A 19,796-nucleotide genomic window follows, 5' to 3' on the forward strand; every position below is an offset into this window, starting at 1 on the left:
TGCTCCTTGAGGGGGAAGATGCTTACCGAAGATTGCATACTCTGTACCAGCATTGCAAAGTAAATTACAGCTTCATTTAATGGTTATTTTTAAAAAGGCAATACATCCATGAAGGTATACTAATCCCACAAGACGTTTATTCCCAGAGGTAGATTTACCTTGAAGCTAATGAAGCTGAAGTTTCAGGGTCTCTCACCAGCGTGGGTCTGTCCAAGGCTCTACGCCTCATTTATACGACTAACTTTAAATTCTTTTTTGTAAAGAGTGTCCCCCAAATTGTATAAACTTCATGCCCCCACAAAACCTGGGTCTGACCTTGTTTATTGCCATAGCCAGTTTTCAATTATCTGCTAGCTGACTGTCCGAATTTCAGCTTTATCCAGTGGCAAATCTTGCTCTCTGAAGTACGGTTAACTGTTTTCTTAGTTGTCCACTGGTTCTTTTGTTTTAATATTTACTTTTCACTTGACTTGCAAGGCAATAGGACTTTCAGTGAAATGTTCTGACTTGTTCCTACTGGGAGAATTTTTGATAAAGAATAGAGCTGCCTTCTGCAAGCACTAAAGGGTGCAGGAACTAGAGAAGGCTTGTTCCAGTAAATGAACAGCCTCCCAATCATTTCTGAGACAAATCTTGTCTCTCTGCCTTCATTTATGTTTAAAATGAGCCTCTAGGACATAAAATTCAGAAATAAATGAAATACATATTTCAAAGCCAGATGTGAAAGATTTGAGGGGTCAATCGTACTACTTCTAAGCTCCATTAGTGAGGATAACTAAAAATTGACAGTATTTCTATTTTTCAATTTAACTGGAATTCTAAGGGTCAACAGTTTGGTCATCTCATATTTTTCTGGGGAGATTTTACCTTTTTTGTTTGTTTTTAAATCACTCCTTTTCCAGGCCAACAAAATACGATGAAAGGAGTTTAATCTTCTACAGAGTTGGAGTTCTGCCTTTGTGGAACCACATTACCCTGGCTTAATAATACCCTCAACGGTATGTGACTGGGTTTGTATTCTAGTTGCTGTGTATTTCACAGGATAAATAAATGCTTAAGAAATTAATATTTATCTCCCAGAGATTACTTTTGTCCTTTTGAAAGTCATCTTTAATCTTTAAAAAGCAGGAAAACAGAGATGGGACACTGTATAATAAATATATTTACCTGATTAAAGACACCAATTATTCATTCATTAACAATATATTTTAACTGATGAAAGAAGAGAAATTTTTTACTGACCAAATAATATTTCTTAGAGCTGAAAATTTGTGATTCTTTATGTATTTCTATAGGAAAGTTTGGACATTTTTTTGAAGTGGGAAATAATCAGTTTTTCAAGAAGAAATGTCTCTTTAATAGGTCAAATTGTGCAACTCTATAGTCACAGAGAAAGGTGAGGCAAAGATGGATTGATTCCTAACTTGCTATAGTTTACTTTTATACTTTAAAGCTTGTAAATTGATTTTTAAAAACTTCATTTTCATTGAAATAGGTTTCTACATTTCTCATCTTTGTTCACTATAATATTAGCTGGCTTTGGTTTTAATTCTTTGGTTTTCAAACTCAAGAACTCTGATAAGAGTTTACACAGATGAAAACTTGTAAGTAAATCCAATATTATCACAGGCGGATCGATATCACAGGTGAATTTTTTTAAAAACTCATCCTGCTCCTTAAGAATAACCTTGGACAGGTAACTGGATTTATCTTGTCAGCTACCTTCATTAGTGCTAGCCAAGTGTTTGACCAACATCAGAAATAATGGAAAAGAAAGGAGAAAGAGGCAGGCGCTCTGCAGGTGGCAATGCAATTCCGTGCAGTGTTTATACTGAGGCACAGGGTGCATTTACCACCACTCCTGAGGAGGAGAAAACAGCATGCAAAATAGCTGGGTCAGAGAATAAAACTGAAAATGTCTTTTTAAATCGGTTCAATTGTTTTCATACTTCTGCTCTCTGCGGCAGACGTTCATGACATTCAACAGCAAGGTTCTGAGTTTAGGGATCACAAAGTCATTGACGATTGCAATAGGATATATAATGGAAGGAGAAAAAGGGTGCTCATTTTTCATGGAAAGAATATTTCTTAAGTTCCCATATTGAGCAATATCTCCTATCCAATTCCTTTTTTGTTTGGTTTTAGAAAGCACATTGAAACCTTAGTTCATGTGAGGAGTAGAGATGGAGCCCTCAGGTTTTTAATTATGTTTTAAAAAGGCAGTATTGCTTCTGGTCACAAAATGATACCTATATTGTAATGGGAGCAAATTTTAATTTAATTTTTAGGACCCATAGCAGTTATAGACATACATTTTCTTTGTGTGTATATATATATATGTTGACTAAACTATAACACTTTATATAAGATAAAGACCCATTCGTATAATAGGATTGTAAAGTATCATAATGTATCATAATATATGCGAGACTGTTCTTTCTTCCCATACATAAAATATTGATCCCAGTATCCTTTCTTCATTATTTAAAAAATATCTACAAAATTGTAGATGCTTTCATTGACTTTTGCATATTCATAATGCTAAATTTTTCACTAGAGGTAAATTAACTTTGTGTAATCGATTCTACGAGTAGTTTTCATAAAGATAACGTACCATGTGAGACGAGGTTCTGGCCAGCCGGATACAGAGCAGTGTAATTTTACATTTTCTTTCTCCCAAACAGTGTGGGAACGAGGTTTAATGACAAAGTCAGGAGCATGAAGAAGATTATCTTCATTCAGCTTTTTATGAAATGCCTCTGTTTCTTCTAACTGAAAAAATATATATATCAAAATATTATGAAATCAAAGTAACCTGTGCTACTAAAATAACAAGTAGAAACCAAAATTACCATTTTTCCATTTGGAGCCTTACTTTTGTATTTAGATCAATGCATTTCCCTTGCCTCTTTTTAAAACAGACACATCATTTAATTTTCAACATTCTAAGCCTGAGAAACATATTTTACTTCCCTAAAGTGAATTTCTTAAGGTTCTTTAGAACTTGAATTTCTGTAGAACCTAAAATTTCATGGAGTTTAAAATTATTAGGTTTGTCTTTCTTTGACCTATACACTCTACCTATACACTCTGACGTCTTTCTCCTTGTTTTTGTTAGTTTTGTTTCTCCACAAGACCACATATTTCTTCATTTGAAACACATCCATCTATATCTACACACACACACAACTTGTTACATACATTTCCACATTTGTAAGTTACATTAAATTGTCTTTTCTTACTGTTTTTCTCAGCGACAGCTGTTCTGCCTTTTCTCGAATTGCAACTTTCCTGGACTTCTTCTCCAAAGTCGCCTCCTGGTGGAGACTGGACGTGGACTGTTTGGACGCTGCGGACTGTTGGGATACTGCAGACTGTTTGGATACTGTGGCCTGTTTGGATACTGCAGACTGTTTGGATACTGTGGCCTGTTTTGATACTGCGGCCTGTTTGGATGCTGCAGCCTGTTTGGATACTGCGGCCTGTTTGGATGCCGTGATTCCTTCTTCACTAGAAAAAAGACTCCTCTGGGCTATATAAGCAGCAGCTTCTTTAATTCTTTCTTCTTCCGTGTCTGTAATTCCACTGACATGCTTTTGGCTAAAATATAATAACAGCAAAATATGGATATAGTGGATGGCAGTGATAAGATTGCCTAATTTTACTAAGTTCAAATTATCAGACCTCAGACACTGTGTACTGTGCCTAAAGAAAACCTGACATAGAAAAACCTGGTAAATCAGGAGCTAAGTCTTCACAAATGGAAGTGATCATCACTTTAACAAATAATGATAACAACAATGATAATACCTATTATGGCCCTGTTTCTTGCCAAGTGCTTTTTACATACATTTTTCTCGTTTTATCCCCACAACAACCCTATGAGGTAAACTGTATCATTTCTATTTTAGATGTATGGTAATAAGACTCAGAGAAATTAGATAACTTGCCCAAAGTCATTTCCCTGGTTCTTAGTTTGCTGAGGAATAGGACTCAACATTTGCCCAAGTTTGGCATTTCTCATGGAATATTACTGAAACATTTGGGAGACAAGATTAGTCCACTTTGTTTCTTACTAAACTATGTGAGTAAATTTTAATTTCTTTTTCCTTATCTCTATCTCTACAAATATTAATAAGGTAGTTTCTAATAAGGAAGTAAGTAATATATCCACTATAATTTAGGTGAAGAAAAAGAAAGTTTAGGTGAAGAAAAAGAAAGATGGAAGATTTTTAGCTTAGTGTCCTGCCATAATTATCTCTATGGTTTTTTTATTTTTTTTTGAGTGAGGTAGGAAGTGAATGAATTAATAAGTGAATACAAAACAAACCATCATGAGAATCTGCTTGGAATTCTCTATAGAGGTTAATATACAGTAGAGAGATTTAAGATGAGCTTTGTAATATGATTCAATATATATAATAATGGATTATGTTCAATGCTAGTCTTGCCCGAGTTGAGACAACTCTAAGAGAACTTTAAGTTTAAGCTCACATTACCTCTAAGAGTGGACACATTGATATAGCTCTAGAGGGCAGAATGGAGTGACAGTCTCCTTGCCTTTTCCATTTACAAATAAGCTAAACCTCAGAAAAACTGTAATTATTTCACATGAGAACTCAAATACACGTAAAAAATATTTTTGACCCGCACAGCAGGGACGCTCTCCTTTAAGTAAATATAAGTGCATGTCAGTGACAACCATGTTATAATCTGGATACGATAGCAAGAATATGATGCTAACAGAAATGCACTACTACAAATTTTAAATGAATTTAAAACCTTCCCAGTCCTCTGACTCTCTCTGCCGGTCTCAACTCAAAACCCTGTTGCTTACACAAAGTTAACTCAATTTATCAGACAATAAGAAGTGGAATTTTCAAATGCCATGCAGAAGAAATGGTATTTTCCAGAAATATGCTATAATTGCAGAATGCATTGGTCAATCCTAGGGGGACTCTCAGCTCTTCCACTACTAGCCATGTGACTTCCAGCAAGTCACTGGGCCTTGAGTTCCTTGTCCAAAAATTGATATACTAATACCTCTCCAGGGCCGTATTGAGGATTTAGCAAGACAGTTTATATAAAACACTGAGTATGATTCCCAGCAAACAACAGGTACTCAACAAAGGTTCATTTCTTTCCCATTCTCTTCTTAGATTGTTAGTACTGTTAACACCCTTATGTTATTTTCAACACAGTAATAGAACATAGGAGATGGCTCTCTATAAAAAATAAAGGAGAACTGGAAATAAAACCTAGGAGATGAATTTTTATTCATATTTTGTTTTATCATGGTTTAATTTGTAAATTATCATTTCTTCAGACTAGCCTCAAGGAGACGAAAGAGTTTGGTGGGGAAGGAGAAGACATTGACAGTGAGAAGCTTCATGTAGTGCTCACACAGGTGGTGAGGCATGCCATGAGGTTAATGCTCAGTTGATGTGGTATTTCAATGATTTTTTAAAAACAGAGTGGGAAAAAAGTTGAAAACACTTTACTCTTCTAGCCTAGCCATCTCCTATAAGGAATATGAGTGTATATTAAACTAACTGAAGAGGCTAAGTCTGGGCAAGCATATTAGCAAATAAGCATGCTCCAATGGGAAATTCACTTTAAAAAAATCAGAGATATCAAAGAAAAAGCTAAACAGAGAATATTATTTATCCTCTTACCTCCCTAATTGGGTTCAGAGCAATTATGACATTAGCCTCTGAAATAATTCCAAAAGAACAGTCAGAGAAGAATGGGAAGAAAAACACAAGGGAAACAGAAGTAGGTCACCAAAAATGACACTACATTATTGCCTGCTGAATTTACTGATAGCATTTGCCCTGAGAGGATGATCTCATTTTGAGTATCACCTCAGCTCAGTGACTAATTCTCCATTCAAAGGAAAATAAACAGGAAAGGCTCAGAAAGTTCCCGTTAAACTTTAATTTGGTGTTCCAGACAAGTTTCCTTTCAAGGTTCCTTTGGATATTATTACTGTTTGAAACAAACCTTTATATTATAAACACAGAAATTTGGCATTACACAGACTTGTGATTTAGTGATTATTTTGTTTGAAGTTTACCTCAAAATAAACAGTAATCTATTTTACATTCAACAAATAAAAGCCAGGCATTCTAATTATGATGTAATTCTTTAACTTAGTCTATGTTATCTAAGATTTTTTTCTTCCTAATGAACAATAATTAAAACCACACTGGTAATTAGGATAGTTTCCATCTACCTAAACATATCATCTGATTATTTTTTTTAGTATACCCAACATTTTATAGTTTTGAACCTTTCTTTATACTGTATTTACAGTGATTATATATAGTGTCTAATCACTAGCATTCAATTTCAACTAGTTACATAATTAGAATTAAGTTCCTACTCATTCTCTTTTGTCATGTAGCCATCCTATGTGATGGCAAAGATTTTTACAATGAACATATCTCCCTCAGACCAGTGTTCCAAGCTTCCTCAGATCTTTCTCAACCAGTACACAGTAACTGTTCAATAAATGTTAGCTGCTATTATTATTATTATCTGACAACATCTACTCTCCACTCTCTAATAATCAAAGCCAGGAAGAAAATGCATACGCACCGTCCTGAGAAGATGGGCACCATGTAGTCACTTGGCAGATTTTCCTTCTCCTCCCCAGAGAGAAGGCTCTTCCTGGCTCTCTTTGTTTGGGGGCTCAACTTGGATGAATAATCTTCTAACATCAGACTGGAATCTGTAAGTCTGAAACAAAATCCCTAATATTAGACGATAACAAAAAAAATGCACTTAAAATATAAAAAATGCTTATAAAAGGAAGTTTTAACTTGGGGAAGGTTTCACAGAATCCCAGATCTCTAATGTTATAATTATCTTTTATCTTGAGAACTAAAGTGGAGTGAGAAAGACCTCAATGCATTCTGTATAGACACAAAAGAAAAATAGGTGCATGGTAATTTCATGGCTTCTTCCCCCTTAAAGTTTCAAGGGAACACAGCAGGGCTTTTGTAATAATTCCAAACATCCTTTGCTGTTAAGTTAATGTTCAAAATGTAGGCAGTCTATACAAATGGTTTGGATACATTGTGCATCCAAATCCTTTCAGGGGCTTGATAAAAATCAAAATTGTATAGATAGGGAGCCCAGGAAATTCTGGTACAGGGTTTGTAGGTTCAACTTTGAGGCCTTTATATAGTGTAAACAGACTCATTCATGTGAAGGAACACTGGACTCAAACAATAGAGTTAATATATTTTATGTGAACACAGTGTTGAGTGACTCAGAGAATTACAGGGCTGTGATAAAGAACCCTTTTATCAGTTCTGTTGTGCACATAAATCCACCCATGCACACTGGTGCAAATGTGCACTTGGAGATAGTTTCTTTCTTTTTTTTTTTTAAAGATTTTATTTATTTATTTTTCCCCCAAAGCCCCAGTAGATAGTTGTCTGTCATAGCTGCACATCCTTCTAGTTGCTGTATGTGGGACACGGCCTCAGCATGGCCGGAGGAGCGGTGCGTCAGTGCGCACCCGGGATCCGAACCTGGGCCACCAGCAGCGGAGCGCGCGCGCTTAACCACTAAGCCACGGGGCCGGCCCTGGAGATAGTTTCTAATAAACCAAAAAATGCACAAGTGGGGCAGAAAACACGAGAGCAGATTGCACCTGGAGAAAAAAGACTGACAAAACTAAAGGTACCGTCAATCTACATAGTTCTTGAAAGAAATAAAGTCCATTTTCATTCAAACATATACAATTTGGCATAAATTTCAGGAGTTCATGGACTCCCTGAAGTTAATCGTGAACTCAGGTCAAAAGCCCCTGGTCTACACGGTAATGAAAGATGTTCACAATAGGGAGCTGTATGGGAACTCTCTGTCCTATCCTTCTAAGTTTCCCGTAGATTTGAAACAATTCTAAAATAAAAAGCTAATATTAAAAAGACCCCTGGTCTAGAGAAAATTTGAAGAGAAAGTGAAGTGTACGAGTGGTGCAGCATGGGAAAAGCAAGCTGCCCAGTAGAAACAGAAAAAGCTTCCAAACCATTCAAACCTTGACCATTTCCCAATCTTTAAAAAGCATTTGGAAAAGCAAAGAAAATTACCTAAATCAAAAGCAGAAGACAAGCCAAACATATACAAAGTACAAAATGGATACATAATAATGCAAGTACCCCTACCCTCTGCTAAACAGGTAGCACAGAATTGGAAGGGCTTCTAGGAAGTACAGGGGGTGAAGTGGCTCTGGGCCTGGTGGAGAAGGCTGGGCTACTGCCTTTAATCCCCGGACTGGAGTGGTAGCATGGAAATGGCCAACTCTTCCTCCTCCACTAACTACACCCTCCCCCAGGGTGAATATCTAACTCTTATTCTATAACCAGCATTAAAACTAAAGGTTAGAACCTTGAATTCAAGCTTGTGGATTGGTTACCAACTGGAAGCCTCAGTGAAATTTGCTCCCCGCTGGCTGTTCCAGGAAGCAGCAAAATGACTGCATTCTATGCGCCCCCTGCAGGTTACAAAGTACAGGCTATGCTTATACCCGGCTAACTCTAAAGTGGTATTTTCCTTCACCTCTTTATTCCACAACTGTGCAAAATAAAACTAATTAAGGAGTTTAAGAATGTCTTTTTTCTATTTATAGAACATTTACATTTTCTAATTTCTCTCCTGTTTTTCTGTTTTTGCTCTTTTCTCTTTACTTTCATTCTAGTGTCTACAGTCATATTCTCATGAGCTTGTATTTTCAACATTTATTTACATCAAAACAGCCATGATTTGTCACTTTTTTTGTTGTGTTATTGTTCATTTTCTGTCATTTTCCCTTTGAGATAAATCTTTAAAAGATGCATTTATTACCTAGACTGTGCCAGAATGTGATTATTCCATTCTCACAGATAACTCACAGCAGCTGGCTTTTAATAGTTGAACTTTATGGTAAAGATTCATGGTACTATTATCTGTTTCCATTTTATATTTCATTTGGAACGATAGACTTCATAAAAAGCCTTATGATGTTACGTATTATATAATATTACTTACAAAATCCAAATTTTTAGAAAAAAACAGATTTTTGTTATGCTCTTTAAAGTTTCTACAAGCTTTTGAATTCCAATAAAAAAGAGTATGAGAAGGAATAGATGCTAAAATATTATGCCAACAGACTATTTACTAATGCTAAGTTATTTACTGAAGCTGGAAAACAAAACTAAATCAGAGAAACACAAAGTTTTAAGGAATTAACTATATAATCATGTGTAACTAATTATTTGAAGAAAACCTATCAATAGTCTATTTTGTTATGATCCATGAATACCAAATTCTAATATCTTACTCTATCGAATTTTAAAGTTGAATAATGTTTTTAGAGGAGTTAACTAGGATATGGAAAATTTAAATTTCTTTGAACGTAAATGAAAGAACTAAATAAGGGCTTGCTAACCTCTTGGGCTTTTAGTTGTATCTAAATTTTGAAAATAATTCTCTGCCTTATAACTCAGTTTCTGAGTAGATACTAAACTTGATATGTATGGATCTGTGTGGGTCTTTTAACTATTAAAACTACATTTAATGTTTTTTATGAACTCAGCTTAAATCTTGATTAACTTAAATCTAAATTAACTTCCTGAATTTCAATTTATGACAGCAATGAAATTAAGCAACAGGTAAGGATTGATTTGTGTGTGCATGTGTGCACCACGCACCTGTAACCGTGCCTAGTTACCTCTTTTTGTACTCTGCTATTAATTGTCTGTCCTCTGTTGATATATATGCCTAAAGTCAGCAGAATTTTAAAAAATACTTTGGTGTGTATGATATCATCACATCTATGACCAGCAGCACCATAGGGAAGGGATGTAGCCAAGGTACAGAAAGCATTCTCTGGAAATAGTCCAGGAACAAAGAAATAGGCTTACACCTGCATCCGATTCAAACACTGAACAAAAACAATGAAAGATAACCTTCTGCTCTTACAACTTCATAATTATTCTTGACAGGAAAAGCAAGAACAAAACCACTTATAGAATCTCAGAGCCGGAAGAGACCTCAGGGACATTTACACCAGGTTCCTCGTTTTATTGACGGAGCAGACCTGGAGCATCTTTGTAACTTGCCCATCTTCACACAGCAAGTTGGTAGCTGAACCAGGAGTAGCACCCCTCTGGGTTAGTGTTCTTTCCACTATAGTAGTGGTCTCCAACTTTTGTGACTGAGTGTTCTTGTTCCAAAAATATTGGGGGCATATCACCTATACATGTTTGTTTATTTATAAGTTCTTTGCACATACTGCTGTATAAATATTCTTACTTTATGAAACAGTCAATCAATAGAAAAATTTTAAAGACCAAATCTGATGTTTTAAAAAATAGAAGTGCTAATATTTCTTCTTACACCTCCATGGTTTGCTTTCATGGACTCCCCACTGTAGAAACCATTGCACCATGTCACGCTGCTCATAATGACTCTGAAGTTGCTATTCCTGAATTTATTCACATAAATTGAGGTTATGAAATCATCACAGTCCTGTTGAAAATAAAACATAAAAAATCTCATTATACTTTACATAAAGTAATATGTGAGTTCCTTTAAGTTATGTTTATAATCACCATATAATTTTGGGAAAATGTCCTAGGTTCCCCAGGTTAGGTAACCTTATTCATACTAATGTTAAGTATGGATCTGCTTAATGATTATATTACTTTCTGAAAATATTCTGACAACCTATCAGCATGTTTCAGAAAAATGTTGGGCTGTGGGCATTGTCATTTGCTGACACTGCTTTCAAACTCAGCATCACCCATCTCTATCTGCTCACAGTTATACTGCATTATTAGTTTCTCTCTCTATCTTTCCCACACGTATGACTACTGTAGGAGAAGGATGGTCTCAGTTATCTTTGTATCTTCAGCACTGTGTCCAGTGCCTGACACTGTTCAATAAATGTTTATTGAATGAAGTGAAATCAAGATTCATCCTCCTGTAATTATACCCTAAGTTGGTGATTCTCAACCCTAGCTTCACATCAGAATCAGCTGAGGAGCTATTAAAAATGACCAATGCAGAGACGGGACTTCCAGTATGGTGGACCGAGTAGTTCAGCAGTTCCTTTTTCCAAAAAGCAATGATAATACTGGATACAACTGTCGAAAACAACCCATTTTCAGGACTCTGAAAATCAACCAAAGTCATACACTACACTGAGAAGTAGTTATTCATAAAAAGCTACTGAACTTCAGGTTAAACAGAGGGAGTTTGTGTGACATTCTTGCCTAGCCTTCTCCCATTCTCCTCTCCCAGCTTGGATCATAAGATAGTTCTATCAAGGTTGGATAAGGTATGAAAACCACAGTGTCTGCTGCCAGAGGGGGCTGAGTTTATTTGGAGCACAGCATGATAAAACTCCACATCCCGCAGTATTGTGAGTTACAGTAGCAATCTAAGTGGCAAACAAACAAGGGAAGACAGCAGTTCAGTTAGCCTGAGGTTATAATCATGGTTGGTGCAAGCAGCAGACTGGCAAATCAGCCAGAAATTTAACAGAAGATCTGAGAAACAAGACCACCAGAGGGGTCCTTCATAAACTCTTCACACACTTGCATAGAAAAAACTGGAGAGGACTCAAATTATCCACACATCATTGGCTGACGGTAAGCCTGTGTACATGAGCAGAGGAGAGGCAAGAGAGTCTAGAGGTAAGCAAAGCCTGAATGTACATACTTAAAAATTACCTGAACTTTAAAATGTGTTCCCTGACACACACACAGAGATCTATTGCCAGAAGGTGGAAGCTTTACTGGCTTGAGATGTTTGAGCACAATGTCTGAACATTTGTTGACTGACCATTAATCTATGCAAACACAATGTGATCCCTGTGAATTCAGGTTTAAAAAGGAGAAAAATAATTTAAAAATAACAGACAGTAATTTGAATCCACACACAAAAATGAAGAGCACCAGAAAGTAAATAATTGGGTAAATATATAGGCATATATATTTCTATTCTCTTAAATTCTTGGAAAGACATAGATTGTATAAAGCAATACTTACACTGCATTGTTGGGTTTATAACATATATAGTTGTAATATATATGACAATAGTAAAAAGGATAGAAGAGGAAATGGAACTATATTGGAACAGAGTTTCTATATTTTACTGGTATTAAGTTAGTATAAATCTGAAGCAGATTGTGATAAGTTAATATGTATATTGTAATTCCTAAAAGATCCCTAAGAAAATAATAAAAAATATAGCCAAGAAACAAAGAAATTAACTGGTACACTAAAAATATCTATTTAACACAAAACAGGGCAGTAAAGAGGGAACAAATGAACAAAAAAGACATGAGATATACAGAAAAAAATAAGAAAAGTGGTAGACATTAGTCCAACCATATCAGTAAATTTATTAAATCTGAGTGGATTAAAAACTCCAAGGAACAGCAGAGATTATCAGACTAGATTTTAAAAATTTACAATTATATGCTGTTACAACAGGCACACGCTAAACTCAAAGATATATATGTGTTAAAATAAAAGGATGAAAATGATATACCATGCAAATGATAATCATAAGGAACTGGAGTGGCCATATTAATATCACACAAAATACACTTTAAATCAAGAAATATTACTAGAGACAGAGAGGGACATTTAACAATTATAAATTTATATGCACTTACCAACAGAGCCCTAAAATACCTGAAGCAAAAAGTGACAGAATTGAAAGAAGAAATAGAAAATTGAAAAATAGTTGGAGACTTCAACATTCCACTCAATAATTGATAGAGCAACTAGACAAAAATCAACAAGGATATAGGAGATTTGAATAGCACTATCAATCAACTTGACCTAACTCACGTTTCTAGAAAACTTCACCCAATGACAACAGAGTACATATTTTTTTCAATATTTCCAGGAGAGTTCTTATACCAGTCCACAAAGCAACCTCAATCAATTTAAGGGGACTTAAATCATACAAAATATATTCCCTGACAACAGAAAACTTAAATAAGAATCTACAACAGAAATTTTTAAAATCTTCAAATATCAGGAAATTAACAAAATACTTCTAAATAACCCATTGGTCAAAAAATAAATCACAAGGGAAATTAGAAAATATTTTGAAGTACATGAAAACAAAAACACAACATATCAAAATCTATGGGATACAGTTAAAGCAGTGGTTAGAGAGAAGTGTATAACTTTAAGTGTCTATATTAGAGAAGAAGAAAGGTCTCAAATTAATAACTTAAGCTTCTACCATAAGAAGTTAGAAAAAAGATTGAACACGAAACAAGGGGCTGGCCCAGTGGTAGTGGTTAAGTGCACATGCTCCGCTTTGGTGGCCCGGGGTTCACAGGTTCGGATCCTGGGTGTGCACTGATGCACCGCTTGTCAAGCCATGCAGTGGTGGGGTCCCATATAAAGTAGAGGAAGATGGGCATGGATGTTAGCCCAGGGCCAATCTTCCTCAGAAAAAAGAGGAGGATTGGCATCAGCTGTTAGCTCAGGGCTAATCTTCCTCACAAAACAAAACAAAACAAAAAACAAAAAAACCCCACAAAACAAGCAGGAGGAATATATAATGAAGATTAGAGGAGAAATCAGTGAAATAGAAAACTAAACAGCAACAGGTAAAATCAGTGAAACAAAAGTTGGTTCATTGAAAAGATCAAGAAAATTGACAAAATGTTCACTAGATTAACCACAAAAAAAGAGAGAAGACAAAAATTATCAAAACCAAGGATGAAAGAGGAGACATCACTACCAATACTACAGAAATTAAGAGGTTCACAAGGAAATAGCATATGTCTTTATGCCAAAAAATTAGACAACTTAGATGAAATGGAAAAATTCCTATAAGGACTCAAATTACCAAAACTAACTCAAGAAGAAATAAAAAATCTGAACAAAGTAACAAGTAAAGAAATTAAATTAGTAATTTAAAATCTTCCCACAATGATAAGCCCATGCCCAAATGGCTTCACTGAGAAATTTTCTATCAAATATTTAAAGAAGAAACAATATCAATCATTTCCAACTCTTTTCAAAAACAGAGGAGAAGGGAACACTTCCCAACTTGTTCCATAAGGCCAGTATTACCTGATATCAAAGCTAAACAAAGACATTACAATAAAAGAAAACTACAGAACAATATCCCTCATGAATATAGAAGCAAAAATCCTTCACAAAATGTTAACAAACTGAATCCAGCAACATATAAAACCGAGTAGAGTCTATCCCAGGAATGCAAGGTTGATTTAACACTTGAAAATCAATTATGTAACATGCCATATTAATAGAATAAAAAACAAAAGCTGCATTATCATCTAAAAGATGTAGAAAAAGTATTTGACAAAATTCAGCATTCATTCATATTAAAAACTCTCAACAAAATAGGAATAGAAGGGAACTTCTTCAACCTGATAAAGGCCATCTATGAAAAATCTACAGCTAATATCATATCCAATGGTGAAAAACTAAATGCTTTCCTGCTATGATTGGAAAGAAGGCTATGATATTTGTTCTTGATGCTTCTATTCAACATCATACTGAAATTTCTAGCCAGGGCAATTAGTTTAAAAAAAAACATTATATTGTGGTACTGACATAAGGACAGGCATATAGATCAATGGAACAGATTTGAGATTCCAGAGTTATACCTTTATATTTATGGTCAATAGATTTTTCATAAACGTGCTAAGAAATTTAATGAGGGAAAGAATAGTCTTGTCAATAAACGGTGCTGGGACCATTGTATATCTATATGTGAAAGGATGAATTTAGAACTTTACTCAACAGTGTTCACAAAAATTAATTCAAAATAGATCATATCTCTAAATGTAAAAGCTAAAATTATAAAACTCTTAGAAGAAGAGATAATAGAAATTGTTTATGGTGTTGAGTTAGCCAAACACCAAAAGCATGATTCAAAAAGAAAAGATTGATGAATTGAACTTAACTGAAATTTAAAGTTCTGACCTTTGAAAGACACTGTTAACAGAATGAAAAGACAAAGCATAGAATGAGAGAAAATATTTGCAAACATATATCTGATAAAGGACTTGTATATAAAATATTTAAATAACTCTGACAATTCAATAATAAATCCAACTTAAAAAAATGGGCATAAGATTTGAATAGGCATTTCACCAAAGAAGATATACAAATGGCTAATAAGCACAAAACGAGATGATCAACATCATTAGTCATTAAGTAAATGCAAATTAAAACCACAATGAGACCCCACTACACACCCACTAGAATGGCCGTGATAAGTAAGACAGAAAATAACCAATGTCAGCAAGGATGTGGATAAACTAGAATCCTTGTACATTGCTGTAGGAATGTAAAATGATACAGCCACTTTGGAAAACAGTTGAATAGTTTCTTATAAAGTTAGACATAAATTTAGCATACAACCCAGCTGATATTTTAGAAAGTGCAGGAGAAAGCTGACTTCAAACATTATTAAACAATAGCCTTTTAGATTGTGTTATATGTTAGAGTACCAATGAAATTTTCACAGGTTTATTTTTTAACGTTTTATAGCAATTTCATTTATTCAACAGAAAACTTATTTAGCACCCACTGTGTGCAAAATACTGTGCTTGACACTGGGGTGGGAGGGGGATATGAAGAAAAATTAAAGACCCTTGTGTTTCAAGAGCTTTACATTTAGTAGGGGAGCAACTGTTACCAGGCCTGATATGTTGTATTACATCAATCAAAGAAGAAATGATAGAAGGACAGAAGGAAGGCAAGCAGATGAGCAGAAAGACTAGTGCAAACAAATTTGAATTCATAGGCTTGAGAGAGAATTTCTGTCCAGGGTTATCAGGGAATCCTTTGTGGAAGGGCTGGATGGCGAAAGACGGGTAGGACATCCCAGGATGAGCTGTATATACAAAAGCTTAAAATCAAAGTTCAATTTTGATTGCTGGATTATCTATGTGTTGCCATTAGACTTTACTACAAAAGAGCTGAACTCATTTTTATTATTCTAACAATTTTCCTTTAAAACTGAACCTTTATATATATTTACAACCTAGTACTGTTGCATATAAACAAAATGTTCAGCTGTTTACCAGAAGGGAGGAAGAGGCAGTGGTTTTCGTGAACTATGGTTCAGCTTCTAGAGAACCGTCCTTCTTGGCTGTCTTTGCTCATTTAGTCAGCCGCTCCCCCTCAGTTTCTGGTATCTGAAGTTCCATCTCTTTCATCTTCAGAACCTCCTGGAGGGTCAGGAACAAGCATTTGAAGTTTGATCCTGTTTTCTCATTTCTACTTTTCTAATGGCCACATTTCCCCCTCTTGCAAGACTTGAAAAACAATACTTTCTTCAGGATTTGTGAAAAGGTTGTGTTGGGTCTACTGTTGATTTAGAGCAATTTTATTCCATGCCCATCCTTTGATATGGGTATCATGACATCCTCAATCTACTGACCTTTTGATTCTCCTGCTTCCCAATCTGAACACTTATGGAGCTTTCAGGAGAACATCAAAGTTAGTGCACAAGTAGGAGGCTGAAAAGAGCCCATGTTTTTGCTAATACATTTTGCAGAAAAAGCTTCTTATAAGATACAAGCACGAATTTAGTTTGACCAACATCACCCTTGAAATTTACTGACATGTAGTGTCATATTAAATAACCATCCCTTGGCTTTTCTCTCTCTCTCTCTCTTTTTTTTGCATTATTTACCTTATACTTACCCTTTTTTTTCCCTCTTCATTTCACTCTCTCAGCCATAGAAATATCTCATTTTTAGTAAAAAAATTTAGCCACTTAAATAGGAATATAACCACAATTTTTCCCTCTATTTATTGCTTTATTTTTTCCATTGTTTAAATTCCCACTGACAAGTAATATTTACTCTCCTTTTAAGTAACTTTCCACAGCTAAGGTATAGCCATGATCTAAAAACAAACACCATAGTGGTCTGAACCACTTCTCAACACGAATGTAGAACAGTCATGTGTTCTAGAAAGGATGGATGGGTAAAGCCCTGAAAGGCTTAAATCTTTTATGGTTCTTATCTACACACACCCCTCAGTTTTTATCGATTTCTGGCTATTTTAGAAATTAATTTAATCAGACTAGATTATGGCCTATTTTTAAGCAGAAGTGAAAGAGTTTACTCCATATTTCCTGGAAATCATGTTATGCAGGACACTTGACAATAGTATCAGGAGATGCCTTATAGAGTCTAAGTCTGTGGACTGAAAATTGTCCAGGGTTTGTAAAAGTTAGTCTTATTAACTTATTTACAAAGCAGCCCAGAAACCCACATCCCACTTCACTTTGGGGATGGTCACTGTGGTTGACTAGATGCTGCATGAAAGTTACCTTCTTCATTTGAGGTGCTCCTGCCTTCTCTTGTTTCATTTAGAAAGGTTGCTGTGTAAAAGGTCAAGCCTGTTGCAACGGCTCCCTCGGGCTTCCAGAGTTCAGAGATCTCTGTGGGGAAGCTCAGTTACACCCCACTGCCCCGCCAGCCGTGGACAGAGCTAACATTTCACCTCTGAGCCCAGCGAGGTAACCGCTTTGCCCTTCCTCCACCTTTGGCTGACTCACTCTATTCCCACTCTATTAAAGGACATGCCTTCCTTCTCACAGCATGATTCACCTGCTTATGGAAGATTAATGCCATTCTGGGGGTATCTTGTATCACATAAACTTGAATTTAACCTGCAAAAGAGACTGACAAACAATATTTTCAATGTAGAGTAAAGCACAGGGCAAGAGATTGGTGCATGGTGAGAGCTATCTCCTTGGCCTCAGGGTTCATCTTTGGGATTCAGAACATAACTCAACTGCCTTTTAAGAAAGTAATTGGTTTTTCTGCTTTCATTAGATTTTCCTCTGACCTTCTCCTACCATATAGGAAGTACTGTGACTCATCATTTTCTTGGTACTTAAATTCTGGAAGAGAAAGCCCAGAATATTGCATTGATTTTTGCTTCCCAGACAACTATGGTACTTATTCTTCCATATATATAATAATGAAACTTTTATTTAGAGAACTGTTTCAAGAGGGGAAAAAAGTAAGAATACAAAACCTTGATATATCAGCAGCTTTCCAAGCAAACTTCATTTCCCAAAACAGTCTACTGGTTCAATAATTTTTTGTCATTCAGATTCAGCCACTTGAACCCACAGATGGGTTTGCATTTCTATATAATTGTGGTTATTTTGGGTGTTTTCTTACTTAATACCATAAGAGGACTAACAACAGAACAAGGTACTTGATCGGAATCTTTGAGGAAGGAGAATAAGCAAATGGTTTTCCATCATCATACTGCCTAGAGAGTCTCAGAAGATTTCATTGTATACAGAAAATCTACACGGATCTTTTCACAGCCTCAAAACGCTGTGGCTAAGGGAGCTGAAGAGCTCTGTGAAAAATCTGGTGGAATTAAGAATTCAGCAATAACTAATAGATCCAAAAGTTTGGCCACTGCTTACCACATCTTTTCTTACTGCGTATCTGCTCCTGTCTGGACTACAGCATTAGCCTCCTAACTGGGTAACCTGCTTCTGCTTGTCCCCCACAGTCTATTCTCCACACAACAGCCACAGTGATCCCTTTATAGCTTAAATCAGATCATGACACTCCTCTGCTCAAAACTGTGCCACAGCTTCCCCTCACCTTTAACTCAGAATAAAAAGTCCTTGCAATGGCCCACAAGGCCCTACATGATCAGTCCTGCCCTATCCACTACCTTTCTGACATCTTCTCCATCTACTCTTTCCTTCACTCCTCCATTCTGTCATTGGCCTCAATGCTGTTCCTTGCTGTAAGGCCTTGCAGTGTCTATTCCTGATGACTGGTGTACCTTTCCCCCAGATAGCCTCATGGTTAACTCCCTCAGCTATTTCATGTCTTTGCTCTGATATCACCTTCTCAATGAGGCCTGACAGCGCTATTTAAAATTCCAACCTGCACCCCCGCCCCACATACCTGATCCCTGTTATATTACTGTATTTGTTATTGCTTCCATAAGATTTATTACCTTCTAGCATAATATAAAATTCAATGTCTTTTTTATTAAATTTATTGTTTATGGCCTGTCTCTCTGTGCTATAATATATGCCCCATGAGGGCAGGAATCTTTGACAGTTTTGTACAGTAACCTATCCTGAGCCCCTAGAGCAGTGCTCAGCACATGGAAGGCATTCAATAAATATTTATTGAATGAATGAACAACAATACCTAAACTTCATTGAGTGTTCCCCATGTGCCAGCCATTACACTAAACACCTTAATGATGATCTCTTTTAGACCTCCCAACCAGAGTGACAATCATTTTCCTCTTTTCACAGATGAAAAAACTGAAGTTAACTAACGTATCCAGTCATAAGTCTAACTGCAAATAAGCACAGGCCTATTTGACTCCAAAGATTATCCACTTCCCATCATGTTATAACATCTGGAAATGCATATGTAGAAAATGGACACCAATCTGATGCCCATAGCTGGAGGCAAGACACAAAAATGTCCCCAAGACAGTACATTTCTTTGGTAACATCTTTTAAAACCACATGGTGGTAGGAGATGGAGCAAGTTTTCAGGTCTCCCTCAATCTCTGCTGTAATCAGACCCACTAATAAAAGATGGGGGTTTCTGTGTTTAGTAGTCTCTATTTTTAGCATTGGTATCTTCCGTCTGAATTGGTTTGAGCATTAGCATGTTGTTTACAAACACTAGTAATTTCAAAAGAGGTTATCATCTGGGTAACAACCGAGGGGAGCTGATCAGTACAACATGAGCATAGGTAGAGGGCACAATTCAAGTTAGG

General features: G+C 35.9%; 1 protein-coding gene across 1 annotated transcript in view; it reads right to left on the bottom strand.

The window, feature by feature from the left end:
- MYOM1 (myomesin 1) overlaps nt 1-19,796 on the bottom strand; it is a 137,899-nt gene that overhangs the window by 96,149 nt on the left and 21,954 nt on the right. The window contains exons 4-6 of the mRNA XM_004421019.3: nt 6,601-6,741; nt 3,243-3,600; nt 2,615-2,772 (exon numbers count right to left, since the gene is read on the bottom strand). Of these exons, the coding sequence (XP_004421076.2) occupies nt 2,615-2,772; nt 3,243-3,600; nt 6,601-6,741 (657 nt within the window). The remainder of the gene's footprint in view (nt 1-2,614; nt 2,773-3,242; nt 3,601-6,600; nt 6,742-19,796) is intronic.

The sequence above is a fragment of the Ceratotherium simum genome, chromosome 14, assembly GCF_057802395.1.
Source record: "Ceratotherium simum simum isolate JZ-2026a chromosome 14, ASM5780239v1, whole genome shotgun sequence".
Taxonomy (NCBI): domain Eukaryota; kingdom Metazoa; phylum Chordata; class Mammalia; order Perissodactyla; family Rhinocerotidae; genus Ceratotherium; species Ceratotherium simum.